This window comes from Protopterus annectens, chromosome 17.part0 (assembly GCF_019279795.1).
Source record: "Protopterus annectens isolate FY-2018-M chromosome 17.part0, PAN1.0, whole genome shotgun sequence".
Classification (NCBI taxonomy): Eukaryota; Metazoa; Chordata; order Ceratodontiformes; family Protopteridae; genus Protopterus; species Protopterus annectens.
The window spans coordinates 406,976,628-406,999,065 of NC_056751.1; the positions used below are offsets into that span (position 1 = coordinate 406,976,628).

General features: G+C 40.9%; 1 protein-coding gene across 2 annotated transcripts in view; it reads left to right on the forward strand.

Annotated features, from left to right (window-relative positions):
• Positions 1-22,438, forward strand: part of LOC122791388 (GTPase HRas-like) — a 902,243-nt gene that overhangs the window by 47,231 nt on the left and 832,574 nt on the right. For both annotated transcript variants that reach the window (XM_044059125.1, XM_044059126.1), the window contains exon 2: positions 5,741-5,876. In XM_044059125.1, coding sequence (XP_043915060.1) covers positions 5,766-5,876 — 111 coding nt within the window. In that variant the 5' untranslated portion in view covers positions 5,741-5,765. The remainder of the gene's footprint in view (positions 1-5,740; positions 5,877-22,438) is intronic.

Consider the following 22,438-nt stretch of genomic DNA (forward strand, 5'->3'; position numbering starts at 1 on the left):
ATTTCTGAAGGTGGTTTAAGGTTTGCAGTGCTGACTTGTAGCTCTGCTTTATAAAGGATTGCTACCCCTCCTCCCTTTTTGACTGTGCGGTCTAGTCTAAGAATATTGTAACCAGGTGGGGTGACTTCATTGTCTTTAGTTGTAGGTTTTAGCCATGTTTCAGATAAACATAGGATGTCAAATAGGTGGACATCTAGGAGGGCGTGGATGTGGGCAATTTTATTATTGATGCGTATGTTGAGATGAGTTATATAGAGAGAGAGTTAGAAGGTTTAGTAGGGGCTTGGGTATTACTGTTGCTAGAGTTGCATTCATCAGTATGAAGTGTGGTGTTTGGGCCGGGGTTGTGATATGGATGTCCCCGTCCGGTAAGGAGTGGAGGTATATTTTATTTATAGGGTACTGAGGCTTATAATAAGTCAAGTAACTTTCTAATATTTATATTGGTATACATAATGTGTGCTAGTCTGATATTTGGCTTGTAGGTAGCAGGGTTTGGATGTTGATGTTTATGACGTTTTGGGAGATAGGCAGTGGTAGTGTTAAAGTGTGTTTGGAGGGGAAGGGTACGGAGGGATATAATGTTTGTTGGTAGGAGGTTAGCAGGTAGGCAATGGTTAGAGGAGGAAAGAGTGATAAGAAAAGTAATATTTGTATTTGGTGTGGGGTGGTTAAAATAGCCATTCTATAAGATTGTACAGTGGATTATGTATGGGAGGTAAGGAAGTGTAAATGGGTTAGGAAATAAATCAATAGGTGAGATGATGCAAGAAGGAGGGATGGGGGTGGGGTAATAGGTGATGTGTTGTGTTTTAAGGAGGGTTGGGAGTGCTAATTAGATCTGCTGGATTGGAGCAGATTTTATGGGGGTGTGGTTCTAGAGGAATAAATGTAGGACCACTGGGGGTGGGTGGGAATTGAGGGCAGGGTAGGGGAGTGGAGTGAGCCCACAGGGCGAACGGAGCGGGTAGAAACAAGTGAGTGAAACTGAGAACAGTCAGTGGATTGCTGACTGATGAGGTAAGAAATAGAGTGGAAGATTTCCAAGGAGGATAGTGGGGGATTACAGCAAGACGAGGTGTAAGAGATGACTATAGTAACAAGGTGATGACAGTTGTTATTGGGATGTTGGGATAGTCCAAGGATAAGGACTGGATAAGGGTGCCACCTAGTGGCCAGGGACTTGAATTACACAGTAGTATTGTCTGGAGAAGGCTGGTCGAGAGCTAGATAGGACGCTCATTTCAGCAATGGAAGGTTATAAAAGGCAGATGGGCTGTATTTAACTACAGGTTACAGAGGGGGGTATGGCTGCTGGCTTACCTGGCTGAGAAGCCTTTAATTACAAACTATACGATCTAAGGATTCTACAAATAGGTTAAACAGCCAGTGTAAGGAACACACATACTTTCTTCTTTTCTTTCGTGGAATAGCACAGGGGAACCCTTATAGGGTGCTGAGACAGTTGGGAAGGGTCCTTGGTTGCAGGTGGATTCTTAACTCCTATTGGAGCATAGGCCAGTTGGAGAGCTGAGAGTAGACAAAATAAATCAAGACAGCAAACAAGGAGAGGGAAGAAACAAAAACCTTAGTAGGTAGGTAGTTCAGTCGCAAGTACCCAAGCACATACACATAAGCAGCCACAAATGTACATGCGGTCCTCAAAGCAGGTTCAGTACAGGAAAAGGATAAAACACATTCATCTGGTAAGCGGTCATACAACATTAAACACTAAAGGATATATGACAAACTATTATGGTCTGCAAGTTGGTACATTTGTATTGAAAAACATGGTTAAATAGTACATTGAACGGAACAGACCCACACAGAATTGCAGTTAAGACATATCCTTCACTAGACTGTTACAACTTAAACAGGAAAAACACTGTTCTAGAGCTAACACAAGTACAACTGCAGTCAGTAAAAGTACTGTTAAACAGTTTATGTAGTTTTTACAAAACAGTCTTGACATACAGCGTTTAAAACTGTCATATCATACAGTGTTAATCCGGCAACGGCTAGTCACTGTCGCATTGCATGCACATCTCATAAATAAGGGGACTGTATAAATACAGCAATTAAATGCACAAGGCCAATAAAATCAGTAGGTTGTGATTATGAAATAACTACTCGGCTGTATGACCTGTTCATTTTATAGCCGAGAGTCTGCCTAGGTGTGCTAGGTAGTTGGTGGTACACACTAAGCAGTTAAAAAGACCAGAGGGTGTCTACAAGATTTGCCACGTGTGTGGCTATGTTTGTTGCGTTGTCCGGTAAACGGGCATGCATGTGGAGGTTAAAAAGTACTCCTGTGTCCACCTGTAGTTTTAGCAGGGAAAGCAGGAATCCTTATAGTCTGGGCGTTGGTACGCCTGTGCAGGCAATACAAGTTCTATGGCTAAAAGTAGGCTTATAGCTAAAGGTAGTAAGCTGACCTAAGTCCCCACTCAAAGGTGATCCACGTGAGTGGCTAAAGTGTATGCGTCCTCTGGTAGGCATGCATACAGAGCGGGTAGTGGAAACTAAAGCAAACACCTATGTCTGCTCTTGTTGTTAGGAGTGCAGGATTATATAAAAGAAAAAAAAGGATCTGAAAGAGGATACGCTTGTGCAAGGAATAAAGGTCATTGGAGCTTTTCGTCCTGGGTTTCTGATAATTTTTTTTTTCTCTCTCAGTTGAACTGTTCAGATCAACAAATACGAATATGTTCTCTCTTTCAAGACCAAAGATTCTTTAGAAAGGTCATCAAAGAGAACAATGGGTCACCACATTTGATTCACTGTTAGAGGTCTAGGGAGGGGTGGTCTTTTTCTTCTCCTTCACCTCCAGAAGAGCTGTAGTTCAGTAAGAGTCTGTAGGACGCAGATATGTCACAGGACATCTTTTTGGATGGTGGTGGTTCTTGTATAGGTGATGCAATAAATATGCCATGGAGTAATCTGGACACTGCATGTGTCTGAGTAAAGGAAATGAAACCTTCAGATCCCTTCCAGATTTTACGTTCTGGTCAGGGACCTCTAAGGCAGATGTTAGTATTTCTGTGGCTGCTATGAGGAGAACTACTTTTTGGTCAAATTCTCTCCAGTCCCTCAGACAAGGAGTTGAGGATTTTGCACAGGCTGGTGAGGTGGAACTTTGCATCCTTGTAATTGTGTATTGAGCATTATTACCTTAAACAGATGCTTTTCAGTGGTGAGCTAGGTTTGGTCTGTTATGTTGTTAACTGGTCTCCGTGTTGTCACTTAGCAAATACTTATGGGATACAGTAGTTTCATGGTACTTGTGGGATACAGTAGTTTCATGGTAGTTGTGGTCCTATTAAGGGAAGGTCAGGCTGCTCTTGACTCCTATTCTGGCTGTCCCCTGCTGGATGCATTTAGTCGGAGTCTCTCTCCCTGCATTTATCTTTCAACTGTCCAGATTTTTGGCCTGTTCCTCATAAAATGTGTGGTTTTTATGCCAACTCTGAGGATTGAAGTCAGCTAAATCAGAGGCATTTTGAGTTGGTGTCTTCATATCTTTCAGAAGATTCATGCTAATGCATATCTGTTCTACAAACTTTCTAGGATTGTAAGAGCAATATTTATATTCTGTCCCTGTTTTTTTGGCTTTGTACAAATTTCTTGAGCTAAGAGGTTAAGAGGTATGTCACAGTGACGTGATATTTATAAGGAAGGGGTAGTTGACGGAGATATCTGCTCAGTTATTGCATCCCTTTCACATCAAGACCCAAATGCCTGCCTTTTGTCTGTTTTCCTTGCAGTGTGTGCTGTTCATCAGAAAGTAAGGCGAGGAAGGAGTTGCAAACGTGTCTCATAAAATGAGCCATGCAAGATGTCAAGTGGACCATTTCAGGGCAAGCATATTCCAGATGTGTTTTGGTTTCTAGAAAAACCTTTGTGACCTCATGCCATATTGTATTTAAATGCTCCAAGCAGTTTTGCCCTAAAACGCACTTTTTTATATGGTCTTGCTACAGTACACTTGCATGTGTTTTGTCAGGGGCAGACTGCATATGCTGTTTTTCTTTTCATTAGATCTTCAAAACTCTGTTTCCACAAACACATTGAAAACTTGTTCGGTAGGTCCCTCCGTTTCTGAATAGACCCAGTTCTTGCTAGATCCTCATCTGCTGTTTCGTCCTGCGTCAGTCCGTGGGAAGTTTACCAAGTGCATGTCTGTAAACGCATCTCGTCTTTGCTTGCAAGACCGTAGTTTTTCTGTATTTGGATGACTGATTTTCTAGGGTGTACACCAAGGACGCACATTTGTCTGGTCTAGGTTTTGACTGATTTTCTAGGGTGTACACCAAGGACGCACATTTGTCTGGTCTAGGTTTTTGCTTATTCCTTTGGTTGGGGATTGTGATCAGTCTGAAGTTAATCAGCCATACGAAAGAAGTCTTATTTATAGGGACACTGATGCTGGAGCTTGTTTTTGCAGTACCAGATGCTGTATTTTTCAAGTGTTTGTCACACCTGCACCCTTTTTGTCAGTATTGGTATTAATATAGTTGACTCCTGCAATGATATTGCTCTGCTGTCTGCTAAACCAGTGTCAGATGTTTGGATTTCTGATGCTGGGCTTTTGGGTGCTTCACTACAGTAATCCAGTAATCAAAGCAATGCTTGTGGGTAAGTTTTTTATTTGACCATTCACATTAAGTGGTCGCAGCCATCTTGACCTGTCTTGCCCATTTCAAATCTCAGGAGTCAGTTTTGCATCATGAACGCTGAATGTAAGCTACCAGCATGCATTCAGGGAGTTGTGTTGCAAGTACAGTTGCCGTATGTCTAGCCGCACTTGCTACAGATGCCTTTGCTGTACTGGTGGAGTGGCAGTACAGCTGGGATAACTTCAGAATGCATGGTCACTTCAGGAGACCACATAGTGGTACAGTGGTTAGCATTTCCCCTTCACAGTGCTAAATTCTTGGGTTTGATTCTTGCCTGGCAGTTGGCACAAGGGACAAAAGCTCTGAACTGTTAAGGTTTTGCTTGCCTTGTGCCCCTTAAATTTGCTGGGTCTGTGGATTCTGAAGTTCTGTCCTAAAATACTGTTTCTAGTAATTTTCTGCCTAGAGGAAGTCAGAGTTGCAGGGGCTTTTTAGGCCTCCTTACCTAGTTTACTCCCAAAACAAACTTGATGTTTAAAACACTTGTCTTTATACTAAAGTCTCCACATAAATTTACTGACTGGTTCAACTTTGATTGCTTCCCTTTGCTTTAATATCCTAACTGTAGCAAATACTTCTATTTTGTATAGATATCCATAGACAGCTAGAAGTTTGTGGACAGAACTAAATCTGTATGTTAAGATGATATATTTATTTGCTTTGATAAGTTTGGATGGGTTAAAGTTTCTAAGCTCATTCTTTTCTAGGTGGTTAGCCGATTGTGTAGGTTTCTGTCGGGTATGAAAAGCCTCTTCTGTCAGCTCCAGGGCTCATTCCCCTAGGATGATGGCTACTTCTACTACTGCCTTTTTTCCTGTAATGCCTCCACTGATTTGATTTGTGCAGCCTCAACCAGGATTGAGAGTGATCACGAGAAAATCGTAGAATATAATTTTTTTCAGAGATGTGTATTTCCTTGAAAGCTGTTGGCTTGCATTAGCATTCTAAGAATTAGGCAAATCACAGCCACCTAGAAATAACCCTGTTGTAACTCCAGGTTTTGTAAACATTCTTGCACCACTTGGATTTCTTATTCACAAGTTGTAACTTCTTTATTGTTTCAGGTGATTATCATTAAGTGACGAGAAAATGACAGAGTATAAATTGGTTGTGGTTGGTGCAGGAGGCGTTGGAAAAAGTGCATTAACAATCCAACTTATACAGAACCATTTTGTGGATGAATATGACCCAACAATAGAGGTAAGCATTTTGAATAGTTTCATATATTTTAATGGTTGAGTCCAGCTGCATCGTAACACATACACATTCTTAAGTTTTACCCATGTAAACTCCGCATAGGATTAAATAAGGGTACAGGCTGAGGCACTGCTCCCAAATGAAGTTCAGGCACCAGTGTCACAAGTCATGATATTCATCATATTGATCACTGCGGCAGTAGCCTTGGCTGCAATATGAATTATATCCTGCCGAGGATATAACAGCCGGCCAGCTTCAAAGCTTCAGGGCACCTTCCACATGTTCAAGCTCATATGGCAGTGCTAGATGAGTTGACTAAGACTAGTTTGGAGACGCAGCCCTTCAGAGCTTTACCGCTGCTAAAGAGTAGCCTCCACTGAGGCTTTCGAGGATCGACATTCGGATTGTGCTTTCCTGTGCTGTGCAGATAAGTTTCCTTTGGGGAAACCAAACTTGCATTTTTCTGAATTTTGTTATTACTTCAGGAAAGCTTTGAGTGTTTGTGTTTTAATGGACTCTCTCGAGACTGTAACATAATTTTAAACTCGTGCTGTTTTTTTTTTCTGTCAGTTTAAAAGTGGTGCAAAGTAATTGAAAACATTTTTTTCTGTGGAGAAATAATGGTGTTTATTTTACTTTTGTGAGGCTGGCATAGTGTGTTTTTTAAAGTATCTGTTGCTGTGTTTTCCTGACAAAATAACTTTTGTGGACTGGTAGTGTTTACCCGCAATTGTTGCTAATCATCCCTAGGAAAGTGGCACTATTTACAGCTTGACCAGCAAGGCAGCACAGAGTTCAATATATTTATTAAATACTGATGAATATAACAAACTAGTTTCGGCCAACAGCCTTCTTCAGTGTAAAACAGTATAATCAAGTTCATTTGCATCATCCTTTAAATACATATCAAGAGCCAATCAAAAGGTTGGGCTCATGAATACTAATAGTTTTGAAAAATATTAATAAAACATGTTTTAGGGCACTTAAAGCAAATCATATAGATATACAATGAAAATTAATATATATACTCAGGTGAGGTCCATCCATAACAGGAAAAATAACCACCAGGTGTATACATGAAACTAAACAAATTATTAGTATATTCTAACATGTCCATATGACAATATATTCATACTTATTGTTAGTTTTTATAATCCCATATTGGATGAACCACTATCACATGCTATTCAGCAGTTCTTGGTTAGAGAAACCATAGGTAAAAATATCAGATACTAACGTTCAAAGGACTCAAACATGCTATGTCATAAGGGAGCATATGTTGGACCAATTAGGTTATATATATATATGCAAATGTATATATATAGAGATTGGTAGTGGGCAAAACAAATAATGAACATAGAGCACAAAGTAGATCAGCAATAATGAGGATAACAGCCTGAACATAAAGGCTTACACATTTGTTGAGAATAAACATTACAGCTATTATATATCCGTCCATGACAAGAGAGAAGACCACCCAATAAATACAAGAAATAAGGTTAATTATTAATATGTTCTAACATCTCCATCTGGCAATGTATTCATACTTGGAATCTAATTTAATCTTCCCATGTTGAATAGAACACCCGTACTGTTTTACAGTTTTAATTGTGACCCCATGGCTAGTACATATCAATTATAGATATTCAAAAGATTCCTTCATGCTATATCATAAGGAGCATATGTTTAACAGGTTAGATGTGTATACCCACATATGTATATCAATATAGGTCAGTTATTAAACATAACTTGTAATGGACATGGAGCACAATATAAAAATTGGATCAACAATACTGAAATCAACAGCCTAAACATAAAGGCTTGCCCATTTCTTCCAAAAAGTGATTAAGGCTGTTGTATCTCTAGTACATATATGTAAATGGCATCATTTACAAACCAAAAAAGAAGAAGAAAAACGTGACAATGCATCTAGTTTCAACTTACATTATGCTAACAAATATAAATGCTCAGTCAGCTGGCTAGCAAATTAAATGCCTCTCATTCGTGCTCCCGCAAAAGAGAAAATTTATTCTTAGCTACACTTGGCCACCGCCCATATCATACATAGTATTACAAGATAGCCCATATGACTTGATATCTTAACACCCTGTTCAATATTGAACCAGAATGTTTTGACATTCATAATCCATATGCTTAAAGACATATAGATAGGAGACAAATAGAAATTCCCCACTTAGTGTCCTATTATTGAATGTACTAATACAGACTCAATATATTCCCTACAAATGATCATTTAGTCCCGGGTGAAATAAAGCCCCCAGTGTAATAATCCAATGTTTCTCTTTTCGATCCAGTAGCCCATGCCAACCTTGTTTGTTTGTTCTGTCTCCAGAAATGCGGTCAATGACCATAAAAGTGAACCTCGCTTGAGAATGTTTTAATGTGTGTTGATATAGGGCACTGGTCTCCTTATGGTTTTTTATATCACTGCGATGTTCGTTCATTCTAAATCTTAGGGCTCTGGAAGTTTGTCCAACATAAAATCCCCCACAGTAACAAGAAGCCAGGTACACCACCCAGTCGCTACTGCAGTTTCCAAAGATCTTGATATCAAAAACTTTGCTAGTATTACGACTGGTGAACGCCTTGGATTTCAACATATGTTGACAGGAACCACAATGGCCACAAGGGAATGACCCAATGAGTTCATCACCATGAAGTGTCAGTTGTTTGTGAATAGTCCCCCCACTTGCCATATGTTTAAAATGTGAAAAATAGGAACCTAAGGTCTTACCACGTTTATATGAGAAAAGACAACGGGGTCCCAAAAAACTTCAGCTTGTCATTGGCCAATAAAATGTTCCAATGTTTATTAATGATGTTTCTAATCATATTAATGTTTCTGCCATAAGTGGTGATGAACCTAACACATGTATTAGGAGAGGATTGATTTTTATTTTTATTCTGATATTGTAATAAGTCGTCCCTCACAAGACGATTAGCTCTACTCTGAGCCGACACAATATCAAATCCATCATATCCCTGTTAATAAACCTCTGACTGAGATCCCTACTGGCCAATTGATATTCCTCCATGTTGGAACTGAGGCGTTTGATCTGAATAAACTGGGATATTGGAATACTCCTGATTGTGTGACGGGGATGTAAACTTGATGCATGTAACAGGGTGTTATATTGCGGGTACTTGCGGAAAACCCTCGTAGACAGAGTATTGTCTGGGTTCCTGTATACTGTGACATCCAAAAAGTTGATAGAATTTTTATCAAATGTCACCGAAAATTCAAGTCCCCACACATTATCATTAAGATATTCAACAAATTCCAAGTATCCTACATCAGCCCGCCACACCAACCAGCAGTCGTCCAGATAACGTCTCCAAATATCCATTTCCACCTGAAAGATGTTGTGTGATGTATCATAGATCATAAATTCCTCAACATAAGCCATGAAAAGGTCAGCATATATAGGGGCAAAAGATGCCCCCATAGCTGTTCCTTGAAGCTGCCAATAACATTGGCCCTGGAAGTACAGAACATTCTTATTTAACACATGCTCGGACATACATATCAAAAGGGTGTTAAATCCCGGTGAATATAGGTTTACCCTTTCCAACCAATATTGTAAAGATTGGAGACCCGCCCAGTGGGGTATACTTGTATATAATGATTTTACATCCAAAGTACATAAGTACCACTCAGGTTCCAATTGGGTTTCCCTAATTAGCTGTAGAAACTGTGTGGTGTCCTGCAATCTAGATCTGATATGTCCCAACAGAGGTTTAAGATATTTGGTGAGGAAAGCCGATAGGGGTTCAGTCAGAGAGCCTATTCCCGATACTATAGGTCTACCCGGTGGTTTTTCCAAGGACTTGTGGATTTTGGGTAAAAGATATAGTATCTGTTTAGACGGTTCCGACACTTTAAGTGAATCCAAGCATTTCTTATTTATGATGCCTTCCTCAAAGGCCAACTGCAAAAAGGCGTCAATCTCATCCTTAAATACTGGTGTGGGATCTATAGACATGTACATATAGCACTTGGCGTCTGACAATTGAGTTAACCCTTCATGAATGTAATCCGCAGTGTTCCAAACCACAACTGCACCTCCCTTGTCAGCAGGGACAATAACTATGTCTTTATTGTCACACAAGGTATTCAAAGCTATCCTGTCATCATCCGATAAATTGCTAGCCAGCATGATATGTCCCATATTTTGAAAATGAATATCCCTCAAAATGGAATCCATGAAAATAGATACATGTTTACTCATAGGAGGTTGGAAAGAGGACTTACCGAAACGGAAGTCCTCAGGCAGTTCTGACCTGTTATCCTCAAAAACAACCTAAGATTTAACATCCTACAAAAGTCATGTAAATCCTGTACTATGTGGTATTCTTGACTAAAAAGAAGGAATAAAGTTCAAACCCTTATTCAACAGTGCAACCTGCTCATCCGTTAATATAGTCTTAGATAAATTCAACACATTCTGAGTGGTTCCAGATAGATCTCCTATTTCAGGAAGTTGTCCAAAAGGCCTTGAAGGGAAACCGGAGTGACCACTCTTTCTGTGCTTTCTGCCCCCCCGGTGTCCCTTACCCCTTCTAAAGGGGAAATTTTGTTAGTTCTCTTCCTATTAGGTGAAACCCTCTCACCTGAACCCTCAAAATCCGTAAGGGAGGATTCATCACCAGACGTACTATATGAGCTATCCCCCTTGTTTTTGAGAATTGATCGTGGTCTCCTTTTGGTGCGACTGGGCCCTGTTTTAGCCTGATTATTATCCGCAAATCTAACCGATCTGCTAAAATCAAAAGGTTTACCCCGTTGATAATCAGAAAAATCACGATGAAACTTCTTAATTTTGCGTTCCTTTAAAGTTTTTTCATGCTCCATCAGTTCTGAGGACAGTTTTTTGATGTTGTCCTGGTATTTCGTAGAAGATTCAAACTTTTGAGCCTCTGAACATATATTTTTAATTTCAAGTATATTAGAATCTACTGTCCTTTCATAATATTGTAACAATATGTTCACAAATGTCATGGATCCTATCTGAAGTGCCTCTTGCCAATCATGGTTTAGTTTATCGTCTGGCTTCCCAACTAGAGGTTGAGTTCGTATTCGTAGACCTCTGGGAGCCATATTTTGGGCCGAATATGCTTTAAATAACTTGAGATGCCAAATGTTTGATCTAAGAGTCTTAAATGCTTTGGTGATTGAGTGGAAAAACATATCACAATCAACCACAGATGTCTGACCCGAACTAACTGGATCATTGCTTGGCAAATGATCAATGCCAAATACTGCTATATCTTGCCGATCAGCACATAATCCAGAGAGGATGGTATTTAGATCCATGTTGTGAACAATGTTAAGGTATACTACTAATAAAGACTGGTGGAGCACCAAAATCGCAAAGGGATATAATTTTGGAGTCAAGAATATAATATGATGGTTGAGAGACCCAGTAACATCAAAATAGGGTAGAAAATCAAACACTAATCCCTAATAGGAAATCACAGGGGTGGCAGAAAGCACAACGAGGAAGTCAGGAGGAAAAATCAATACCATATAGTCCCTACGGTAGGTAAAAATTCAAGAATAACATGAAAAAATGTGGCAATATTTGTATGACACTATTGGCTTGTATTGTGGTTGTCCTCAGAACTGATGGAGCATGAAAAAACTTTAAAGGAACGCAAAATTAAGAAGTTTCATCGTGATTTTTCTGATTATCAACGGGGTAAACCTTTTGATTTTAGCAGATCGGTTAGATTTGCGGATAATAATCAGGCTAAAACAGGGCCCAGTCGCACCAAAAAAAGACCACGATCAATTCTCAAAAACAAGGGGGATAGCTCATATAGTACGTCTGGTGATGAATCCTCCCTTACGGATTTTGAGGGTTCAGGTGAGAGGGTTTCACCTAATAGGAAGAGAACTAACAAAATTTCCCCTTTAGAAGGGGTAAGGGACACCGGGGGGGCAGAAAGCACAGAAAGAGTGGTCACTCCGGTTTCCCTTCAAGGCCTTTTGGACAACTTCCTGAAATAGGAGATCTATCTGGAACCACTCAGAATGTGTTGAATTTATCTAAGACTATATTAACGGATGAGCAGGTTGCACTGTTGAATAAGGGTTTGAACTTTATTCCTTCTTTTTTTAGTCAAGAATACCACATAGTACAGGATTTACATGACTTTTGTAGGATGTTAAATCTTAGGTTGTTTTTTGAGGATAACAGGTCAGAACCGTCTGAGGACTTCCGTTTCGGTAAGTCCTCTTTCCAACCTCCTATGAGTAAACATGTATCTATTTTCATGGATTCCATTTTGAGGGATATTCATTTTCAAAATATGGGACATATCATGCTGGCTAGCAATTTATCGGATGATGACAGGATAGCTTTGAATACCTTGTGTGACAATAAAGACATAGTTATTGTCCCTGCTGACAAGGGAGGTGCAGTTGTGGTTTGGAACACTGCGGATTACATTCATGAAGGGTTAACTCAATTGTCAGACGCCAAGTGCTATATGTACATGTCTATAGATCCCACACCAGTATTTAAGGATGAGATTGACGCCTTTTTGCAGTTGGCCTTTGAGGAAGGCATCATAAATAAGAAATGCTTGGATTCACTTAAAGTGTCGGAACCGTCTAAACAGATACTATATCTTTTACCCAAAATCCACAAGTCCTTGGAAAAACCACCGGTAGACCTATAGTATCGGAATAGGCTCTCTGACTGAACCCCTATCGGCTTTCCTCACCAAATATCTTAAACCTCTGTTGGGACATATCAGATCTAGATTGCAGGACACCACACAGTTTCTACAGCTAATTAGGGAAACCCAATTGGAACCTGAGTGGTACTTATGTACTTTGGATGTAAAATCATTATATACAAGTATACCCCACTGGGGTCTCCAATCTTTACAATATTGGTTGGAAAGGGTAAACCTATATTCACCGGGATTTAACACCCTTTTGATATGTATGTCCGAGCATGTGTTAAATAAGAATGTTCTGTACTTCCAGGGCCAATGTTATTGGCAGCTTCAAGGAACAGCTATGGGGGCATCTTTTGCCCCTATATATGCTGACCTTTTCATGGCTTATGTTGAGGAATTTATGATCTATGATACATCACACAACATCTTTCAGGTGGAAATGGATATTTGGAGACGTTATCTGGACGACTGCTGGTTGGTGTGGCGGGCTGATGTGGGATACTTGCGGGAATTTGTTGAATATCTTAATGATAATGTGTGGGGACTTGAATTTTCGGTGACATTTGATAAAAATTCTATCAACTTTTTGGATGTCACAGTATACAGGAACCCAGACAATACTCTGTCTACGAGGGTTTTCCGCAAGTACCCGCAATATAACACCCTGTTACATGCATCAAGTTTACATCCCCGTCACACAATCAGGAGTATTCCAATATCCCAGTTTATTCGTATCAAACGTCTCAGTTCCAACATGGAGGAATATCAATTGGCCAGTAGGGATCTCAGTCAGAGGTTTATTAACAGGGGATATGATGGATTTGATATTGTGTCGGCTCAGAGTAGAGCTAATCGTCTTGTGAGGGACGACTTATTACAATATCAGAATAAAAATAAAAATCAATCCTCTCCTAATACATGTGTTAGGTTCATCACCACTTATGGCAGAAACATTAATATGATTAGAAACATCATTAATAAACATTGGAACATTTTATTGGCCAATGACAAGCTGCGAAGTTTTTTGGGACCCCGTTGTCTTTTCTCATATAAACGTGGTAAGACCTTAGGTTCCTATTTTTCACATTTTAAACATATGGCAAGTGGGGGGACTATTCACAAACAACTGACACTTCATGGTGATGAACTCATTGGGTCATTCCCTTGTGGCCATTGTGGTTCCTGTCAACATATGTTGAAATCCAAGGCGTTCACCAGTCGTAATACTAGCAAAGTTTTTGATATCAAGATCTTTGGAAACTGCAGTAGCGACTGGGTGGTGTACCTGGCTTCTTGTTACTGTGGGGGATTTTATGTTGGACAAACTTCCAGAGCCCTAAGATTTAGAATGAACGAACATCGCAGTGATATAAAAAACCATAAGGAGACCAGTGCCCTATATCAACACACATTAAAACATTCTCAAGCGAGGTTCACTTTTATGGTCATTGACCGCATTTCTGGAGACAGAACAAACAAACAAGGTTGGCATGGGCTACTGGATCGAAAAGAGAAACATTGGATTATTACACTGGGGGCTTTATTTCACCCGGGACTAAATGATCATTTGTAGGGAATATATTGAGTCTGTATTAGTACATTCAATAATAGGACACTAAGTGGGGAATTTCTATTTGTCTCCTATCTATATGTCTTTAAGCATATGGATTATGAATGTCAAAACATTCTGGTTCAATATTGAACAGGGTGTTAAGATATCAAGTCATATGGGCTATCTTGTAATACTATGTATGATATGGGCGGTGGCCAAGTGTAGCTAAGAATAAATTTTCTCTTTTGCGGGAGCACGAATGAGAGGCATTTAATTTGCTAGCCAGCTGACTGAGCATTTATATTTGTTAGCATAATGTAAGTTGAAACTAGATGCATTGTCACGTTTTTCTTCTTCTTTTTTGGTTTGTAAATGATGCCATTTACATATATGTACTAGAGATACAACAGCCTTAATCACTTTTTGGAAGAAATGGGCAAGCCTTTATGTTTAGGCTGTTGATTTCAGTATTGTTGATCCAATTTTTATATTGTGCTCCATGTCCATTACAAGTTATGTTTAATAACTGACCTATATTGATATACATATGTGGGTATACACATCTAACCTGTTAAACATATGCTCCTTATGATATAGCATGAAGGAATCTTTTGAATATCTATAATTGATATGTACTAGCCATGGGGTCGTCAATTAAAAACTGTAAAACAGTACGTGGGTGTTCTATTCAACATGGGAAGATTAAATTAGATTCCAAGTATGAATACATTGCCAGATGGAGATGTTAGAACATATTAATAATTAACCTTATTTCTTGTATTTATTGGGTGGTCTTCTCTCTTGTCATGGACGGATATATAATAGCTGTAATGTTTATTCTCAACAAATGTGTAAGCCTTTATGTTCAGGCTGTTATCCTCATTATTGCTGATCTACTTTGTGCTCTATGTTCATTATTTGTTTTGCCCACTACCAATCTCTATATATATACATTTGCATATATATATATAACCTAATTGGTCCAACATATGCTCCCTTATGACATAGCATGTTTGAGTCCTTTGAACGTTAGTATCTGATATTTTTACCTATGGTTTCTCTAACCAAGAACTGCTGAATAGCATGTGATAGTGGTTCATCCAATATGGGATTATAAAAACTAACAATAAGTATGAATATATTGTCATATGGACATGTTAGAATATACTAATAATTTGTTTAGTTTCATGTATACACCTGGTGGTTATTTTTCCTGTTATGGATGGACCTCACCTGAGTATATATATTAATTTTCATTGTATATCTATATGATTTGCTTTAAGTGCCCTAAAACATGTTTTATTAATATTTTTCAAAACTATTAGTATTCATGAGCCCAACCTTTTGATTGGCTCTTGATATGTATTTAAAGGATGATGCAAATGAACTTGATTATACTGTTTTACACTGAAGAAGGCTGTTGGCCGAAACTAGTTTGTTATATTCATCAGTATTTAATAAATATATTGAACTCTGTGCTGCCTTGCTGGTCTATTTGGAGCTTTCTACTTGGTTTGGACCGTGCATCCCCTCGTGCATAGGACTTGGTTCATACTATTTACAGCTTGACCATGGAACAGATTTCTAGTCTCCCCTTCAATAGCCCTTCCAGCACCAAAACGAAAGTTAAGCAAACAACTTTTGCCACCACAGCAGGCTAGCAATTTGCTTCAGCTGCAGGTGGATGACTGTGCTGTTGTCACTTGTAACACTGGCTACTTATATTTTACCTTGGATCCCTGTGGTGTAGCATCTATTGCCACTGTGGACCAGAGGATAGCTATGTCCTCTGTGGCTGTTGGGATTCCCTCGGTGGGCAAAGGAGACGCACTCTATTGTTGGTCCTGAGAGGGAACAGGGAAAGTTGAAGCTGCCATTAGTAATGCAGTTGGCCCCATTTTATTCTGTCAAAAAGAAACGGAAAACCAAGCCTGTATCTACTCCTCAATTTCTTTGGATTAGGGGTAGTTTATTGGGTCGGGCTCAGGGTTTAATTAAAGGTATTGATCTTTGTAGTTTCTGGTAATAGAGGGATTCCTCTTTTCCTGAAGAGATTCAAGATTCTGAATCTGAAGAAGAAGATGCAGGGACGGATACATGTTTTTACCTGAGATTTCGGAGTCAGACTCTGAGGAGAGTTCAGTTTGATTCTCCCTGTGGGGTGTTCACTTTCTCTGAAACTATTGCTAGAATGTGCCAGTGTTCAGTGGAAGAACACTGTGAGCTGTTACAGAAGGATTTTTTCCGAACCTACACCCATTTCTCCTGTTTGTGCTTTAGAGGATGTATGTATTACCGTGTGTATGTATTACCGTGTGTAGTTTCTACTAATGGTCAACTACTCTTAAAAGGTAGATAAGATACATACACTTTCTCATTCTTTGAGTTTTTACACACCATTCCCAAACCTGACCTAGTAGCTATAGTTTTAGTTGATCCTGCTGCTGCCAGGATTAATTCTAATCCTACTCTTTGAGAAGGATGGAGGAAAAATGTGTACTGCAATTTTGACCTTCAGAATTTTTGAACTGTAAGGCTTGTATATATTTAGTTTTTGACAACTTGTGAAAGTATGAGGAATGTTTTTTATTTGTAGTTTCTTCTCATACGGAAAAATCTGTTTTAAATAACTTGATGACCTGTACAATAGAAGAATTTAATTGTTTACAGTGTGCATGACTCGTGGGGTGGCACAGTGGTTCAGCGGATAGTGTTGCCTCACAGCAAGAGGTTCCCCCGTTTTATTCTTGGCTGGGGTGCATTCTGTGCAGAGTCTGCATGTCTTTCCTGTGTGCATGTGGGTTTCTTCTGGGTGCACCAGGAATCCTGATCCCTGGCAAAATAATCCTGGTCTTTGAGGAGAGAGGAGTGGAAGACAAGGGAGGACCAGCCACAGAGATCCCTTGAGGAGGCTTTAAAGTAGTGTTTAAACAACCCCTGAGTAGAATCCTGCCATTCACATTGGGGAGCCTTCACTGCAGGGGAAATGGTCCCCCCCCTTCTCTCCAGAACGTCCTGACGAAAAACCTTGTGAGGGTCAGATCCTTGTTGGCACTCAAGTATAGTAGGGATCTCCTCCCTCACCAAGATCTCTGCAGTATCCCCCTTGGATATAATTAGCTGAGGTTCCCCCTCAATATCCAGACCAGACATGTGAAAAGCCTGTGAGGTTGTGCAAGGAATCCGAATTAATGACCAGATAATCCTCCAGATTTTCACTAGCCTCGGGAGGCATCCAGGAAGGCTGGACAGCAGCCGTATTAAACTTTTTTTTTTTGTTTTTTCTTGGCCAATGGCTGACCCTTGGGAGGAGAAGACTGCCATAGCAGAGCTTTTCAAAGTAGACGAGGAAAGGTGACTACATAGGGTATTGGGGACAAACACTTGTCGGGTAGAACACTGTGTATGGTCATGGAAAGCACCCAGACAGAAGAAACAGTGGTTGTGATTAACTTTATGGGGGAATCTGCCTTCCACACTGACATTTTTCCCTTTCTGGATGACATGAAACCAATAACCCTAAAATAGAAAGGTAACCCTAATGGGGCACTTAGCTGAAAAATGGTTGTGACCAGCACAGAAGAAAGGCATTCAGACAGATGTCCAGTGATGGCATTTGGACTGGTGGCAAAGAAGCTCTGAAGTATGTGCATCCATACATCACCTGTATGCTCTCTATGCCCAACGCCTTGCATGGGAAGCATACGTGTGATGTGTGGCGCCTGTAAATACTAAAGTGTTTGGTATGTTGGCTACACGTTGAGCTATCCTTGGCAGGAAAGCCTTACATAAGGAGTACTGCAACAGTGATGTGGAAGGACATTATTCAAAACACTTTCTTGACTCTTTCACACAGGATTTTGCTCCATGGATATCAATTAGACTCCTTAGTTTCAAGAGCTTTTATTCCACAGGGAAAAAATAGATCTTTATTTAGATACGTTTCCAAGGTTTTCCATTCAGATTTCGGTTGCCATGAGGGAATACCCCAGGATTTTGGGTCTCGTGGCATCTATGATTCTCATGATACCCCTAGCAAGACTCCCCATGAGAAAGGTATAGTGGTGTCTGGAATCTGTTTGGTCTTGGCATCGACACCCTTTTATCTTTTTTCAGATCCCAGTGATGGAATTTGTCAGAGAAATGTTTTGTTGGACACCACAAATGTCTTTAAATCCAGGTCTTCCCTTATCCCTCCCTGCTGCAAAGCAGTCTGTCACCACCAATGCTTTGGACTTGACTTGAGGAGCAGTTTCTGGAAGGATAAAAATGCGGGGGATGTGGTACACCAAGGATGGATGCAAGTGCATGTTTGCCCTGGTCAAGGCACTTTGCTTTATGAACCATCTTTGATCCCTGGGACCTCTTCAAGTGGTTACAGACAATACCACAGTCATATGGTAAATCAGCAAGCAAGGGGCGAACCAGGTCATACCCCTTTTGCAGACTAGCCATGTTAGTTTGGAATATAGCTTCACAGTACAGTCTCACTTTCCAGGCATTCTACATTCCTTCTGAGTAAAATTGTGTTGTAGACAGGTGAGCCATAAGCCGATTCCTTTGTGTACAGGTCAAGCTTTGTTAGGACAGTTCTCCTCTTCTCATTCCATCTCCCAAATGTAATTAGCTCAGGTAGTCTAGCTCTGTAACAAATGCTACTGTAGCTGTGATGAGTATGATGAGCATAGTACAGTTGGGTTAGTTGAAGATGTCCTATTCAGTGTTGCAGTATTCTTTACACATTGGTTGTATTCCTTCATATGACCTTACGTCTGGCCAGTATACAAAAGCTTTTAGCCACTGCCAGTAGATGGGACATCGTACGTCTGCTCCGTCCATGTCATCCATAAAAGCACATCCGTACGTACCATCCTCAAAACTTTTCTCCCGCCATTTGGAAGGTTGACCCCCTACGTATGGTCTGCAGTTAAGTTTCTTGTGCGTTGTGACCAGCTTCAGATAAGTGCCCCTTTGAGGATTTATTTTCTTGTTACTGCCATCTGTTTTTGTTCATGTCATCCAGGAAGGGCAAGTGTAGGTATGAAAGGCAGATTCCACATAAAGATGGCAACAACTCTGCCTTTTCTGTTTCGGGACTAGTCACGACTACCGATCTGTTCCATCTATCAGGCCTTTGTGCCTAAGACTTTGCTTAGCCGTTTTTTGGTTCTAAATCTGTATTTTGAAAATCAGTTTAAACGTCTGGCTAAGACATTATGGAAGATTCTGGGGGTCCTTCGGCCGGGCCGAGTTTGAAGAGGAAGGTGACTAAGCAGAAACCTGAATCCTCTTCAGCTGCACCTTCTACCTCGGAAGTACCCCTTGAGGTCAGTGAAGACCTGGTGCTATGGTTGGAGTTCAGGTCCACTTCTTCCACAGGTATCTCTGTGGAAGCTGCCAAGGGAGCGGATCCCAGCATGTCTGAGGCTTTGCAGGCATCTGTTTGAGGCGACATGGGCGGACTGTGGCTTGTTGTGCTGGAGGATTCCGGAGGTGTCCCTGCTGCTGCTGCGACTAAGGATCCTTCCTTGACTATGAAGGCTGTTAGGCCTATGTTTGGTTCTTCTTCCTTGTCCCCCTGTCTCAGACACATGAAGAAATGAAAGACGAAACATCCCTTCTCAGTCGCATTGGGATGCCTTTTCCCAGGGTCTGTTTAAGGCCTTGAAACCTACTTCTTCTCCCCCCTCCCTCTTTTTTCACTTCTCTTCAGTCTGCTGGGTCTCAGGTGCTTAACTGTGATTCTGAGGATTTCTCCTCTGATTCCCTGGCATAATTCACCCAAATTACTTCACCTCTGGAATATGCATCCCCTGAGGAGGAATCCAATGGAGGGGATTCCCCTCATGAAGAAATTTCTTTTGGAGAAATAATTACTAAAATGAGGGAGTTCTTCAAATGGGATTCTTCCCAGATTTCTGAAGAACAGAAGAGGTATTATGACCTCCTTCAGATGGAGGTTCCCTCTGCAGTTCCAACAGCCCTTCCAGCTTCCCTAGACATGTTTGCGTCCTCCTCTAGAACCCCAGAGACTCGGCCCTCTGCTCCGTAGAGGCCTGACAGATTTTATAAGGTATCAAATGACTGCAGGTTTCTTTTATAAGTGTCCCTCTGCAGATCCAGTAATGGTCTCCATAGCTTCAGACTAGTCTTCCAGGTGATCTTTTGCCAAGCTTCTTCTATCTGATAGAGAGCAAGATTCTTGAGAAACTGGGTAAAAAGGTATATACCTCTTCTACTTCAACTATCAGAGCTATTAACTACCAGAGTTGCATGTTTATAAGTATTCCTTAGCTTTGCTTTCTCAAGCTTAACGGGCCTTAACTTCTTTGCCAGAGTCTGAGATTAAAACACAGGTCATGTCACTTTTGGCTGCATCTTCTCAAGTAGCTAGACATTCTATTAAATGCAGCTGTGGTGCTGTTTGAGGCATCACCTAGAGCTGCTGCTTCTGCCTCTATGCTCAGGAGGCATTCATGGCTGAGACTACCATCTTTACCAGTTGATATTGAGGCAAAATTACTAGATACTCCTTTGGACAAGTCTGCCCTTTTTGGCTCGGCAGCTGCAGACTTTTAAGATTCTGCAAGAAAAGGGGAAGGAGCTTCAAGACCTGAAACATCTGCTTGTTTCACAGGTCCCTAAATTTTCATAGAAACTTCCTTGTCAAGACTTCATTTGTTAGGAGACCTGGTCGTTCCTCTTCTGCTTCTAGGTCTAAGACGTCTACTAGAAGACCCCCCCCCCAGTTGAAATCGTCATCTTCAGCCCCTTTTTCTCAGCTGACCTTTCAGGCCAGGCCCAGTTCTCTCTGACTACCAACTTTCCCTTCCAAGTCATACACCTCTTTCTGTTCCCCTTTCTCTTTCCTTTCCAGCATGGACAAGGATCAATCTGGATGCCTGGGTCCTATCCATTTATGCTAAAAGGCTATTTTATGACTTCCCTCCTTTCATGGGAATTCCATAGCCCCTCCAGTCAGATGCAACTGTTTCCAGAACTCCTTTCTCATCTGATGTCTCAAGGCACCATTCAGACGGCACCTTTGGATCAGAGAGGCAAGAGTTTCTACTCAAGAATGTTCCTGGTTCCAAGAAAGGATGGCCCTTGGAGACCAGTACTAGATCTCTCCCACTTAAACACTTTCCTACAGGTGCCGCCTTTCTGGATGCTGTCCCTGAAGACACTCTCTTTCCCCTCACTTCACCTCAGTCTTTCATGGCTTCTTCCTCTGATCACAAAGATGCTTATCTGCATATCTCCATCCATCCTTAGTACAGGAAAGTTTTACGTTTCTCGGTGGGTTCTTTGCACTATAATTTTCTGCCTTGCCTTTTGGTCTTTCCACTACCCCATGGGTATTCACCAAGTGCCTGGCCCCCGTCATTGCCTTCTTGAGGGTCCAGGGTGTTGAGGTCTATCCCTACCTGCATGACCTTCTCTTCCTAGCAAACAACACAGATCTCTTGTCTCAAAATCTGTGGAAGGCCATTCATCTCCTAAGCCTGGGTTTCACAATAAGTTTCACAAAATCCAGTTTAACTCCATCTCAGGATCACATTTTCTTGGGATGCAGGTTCAGGGCAGACTTGATTATGGTGTTCCTGCCAGCAGACCGGGTTCAGTCTCTCACTTGTTTGAGGGAGACCCCTCTGACTTTTCCTTCCATCTCAGCCAAGGAATTCCTGAGACTTCTAAGAGTCATGGCTTCCACTATTCCCATGTTGCTCTTTGCAAAATTCCATATGAGAACATGTCGGTGGTTTCTGAAGACTACATGGTCCCACCATGCCCACCCACTAGATGTTACGATTAATCTTCTTCACTGCCTGAAAACATAGCTCCTCTAGTGGATTCAGCAGCTCTCTCTGAATCCAGGTCTTCCTTCTGTTCTACCCCAGCCTTCAACAGCTACACAGATGCTTCAGACATGGGTTGGGGGGGGGGCAACCTTTCCTTCCAGGAAGGTTCAGGTTCTCTGATCTCCATCTCAGAAGAGGGAGTACATCAACATTAGAGAAATGAGGGCTTTGCTTCTAGCTTTGCAAACTTTCCATCCTCTGTTCCAACCAGGTCCTCTGAAGATCTTTACAGACGACAACATGGTACTTTGGTACATAAACAGGGGGCACCAAATCTTACTTTCTATGCAGGTTAGCTATGAAGGCATGGGAATTAGCGATTCAGTACAAGGTCACTCTTCATGCTGTTTACCTACCCTCTGTTCCAAAATTCTGTGGCAGAATGCACTAAGTAGGTCCATGACACACACCCAAGAATGGATGCTTATCAGGGATGTGTT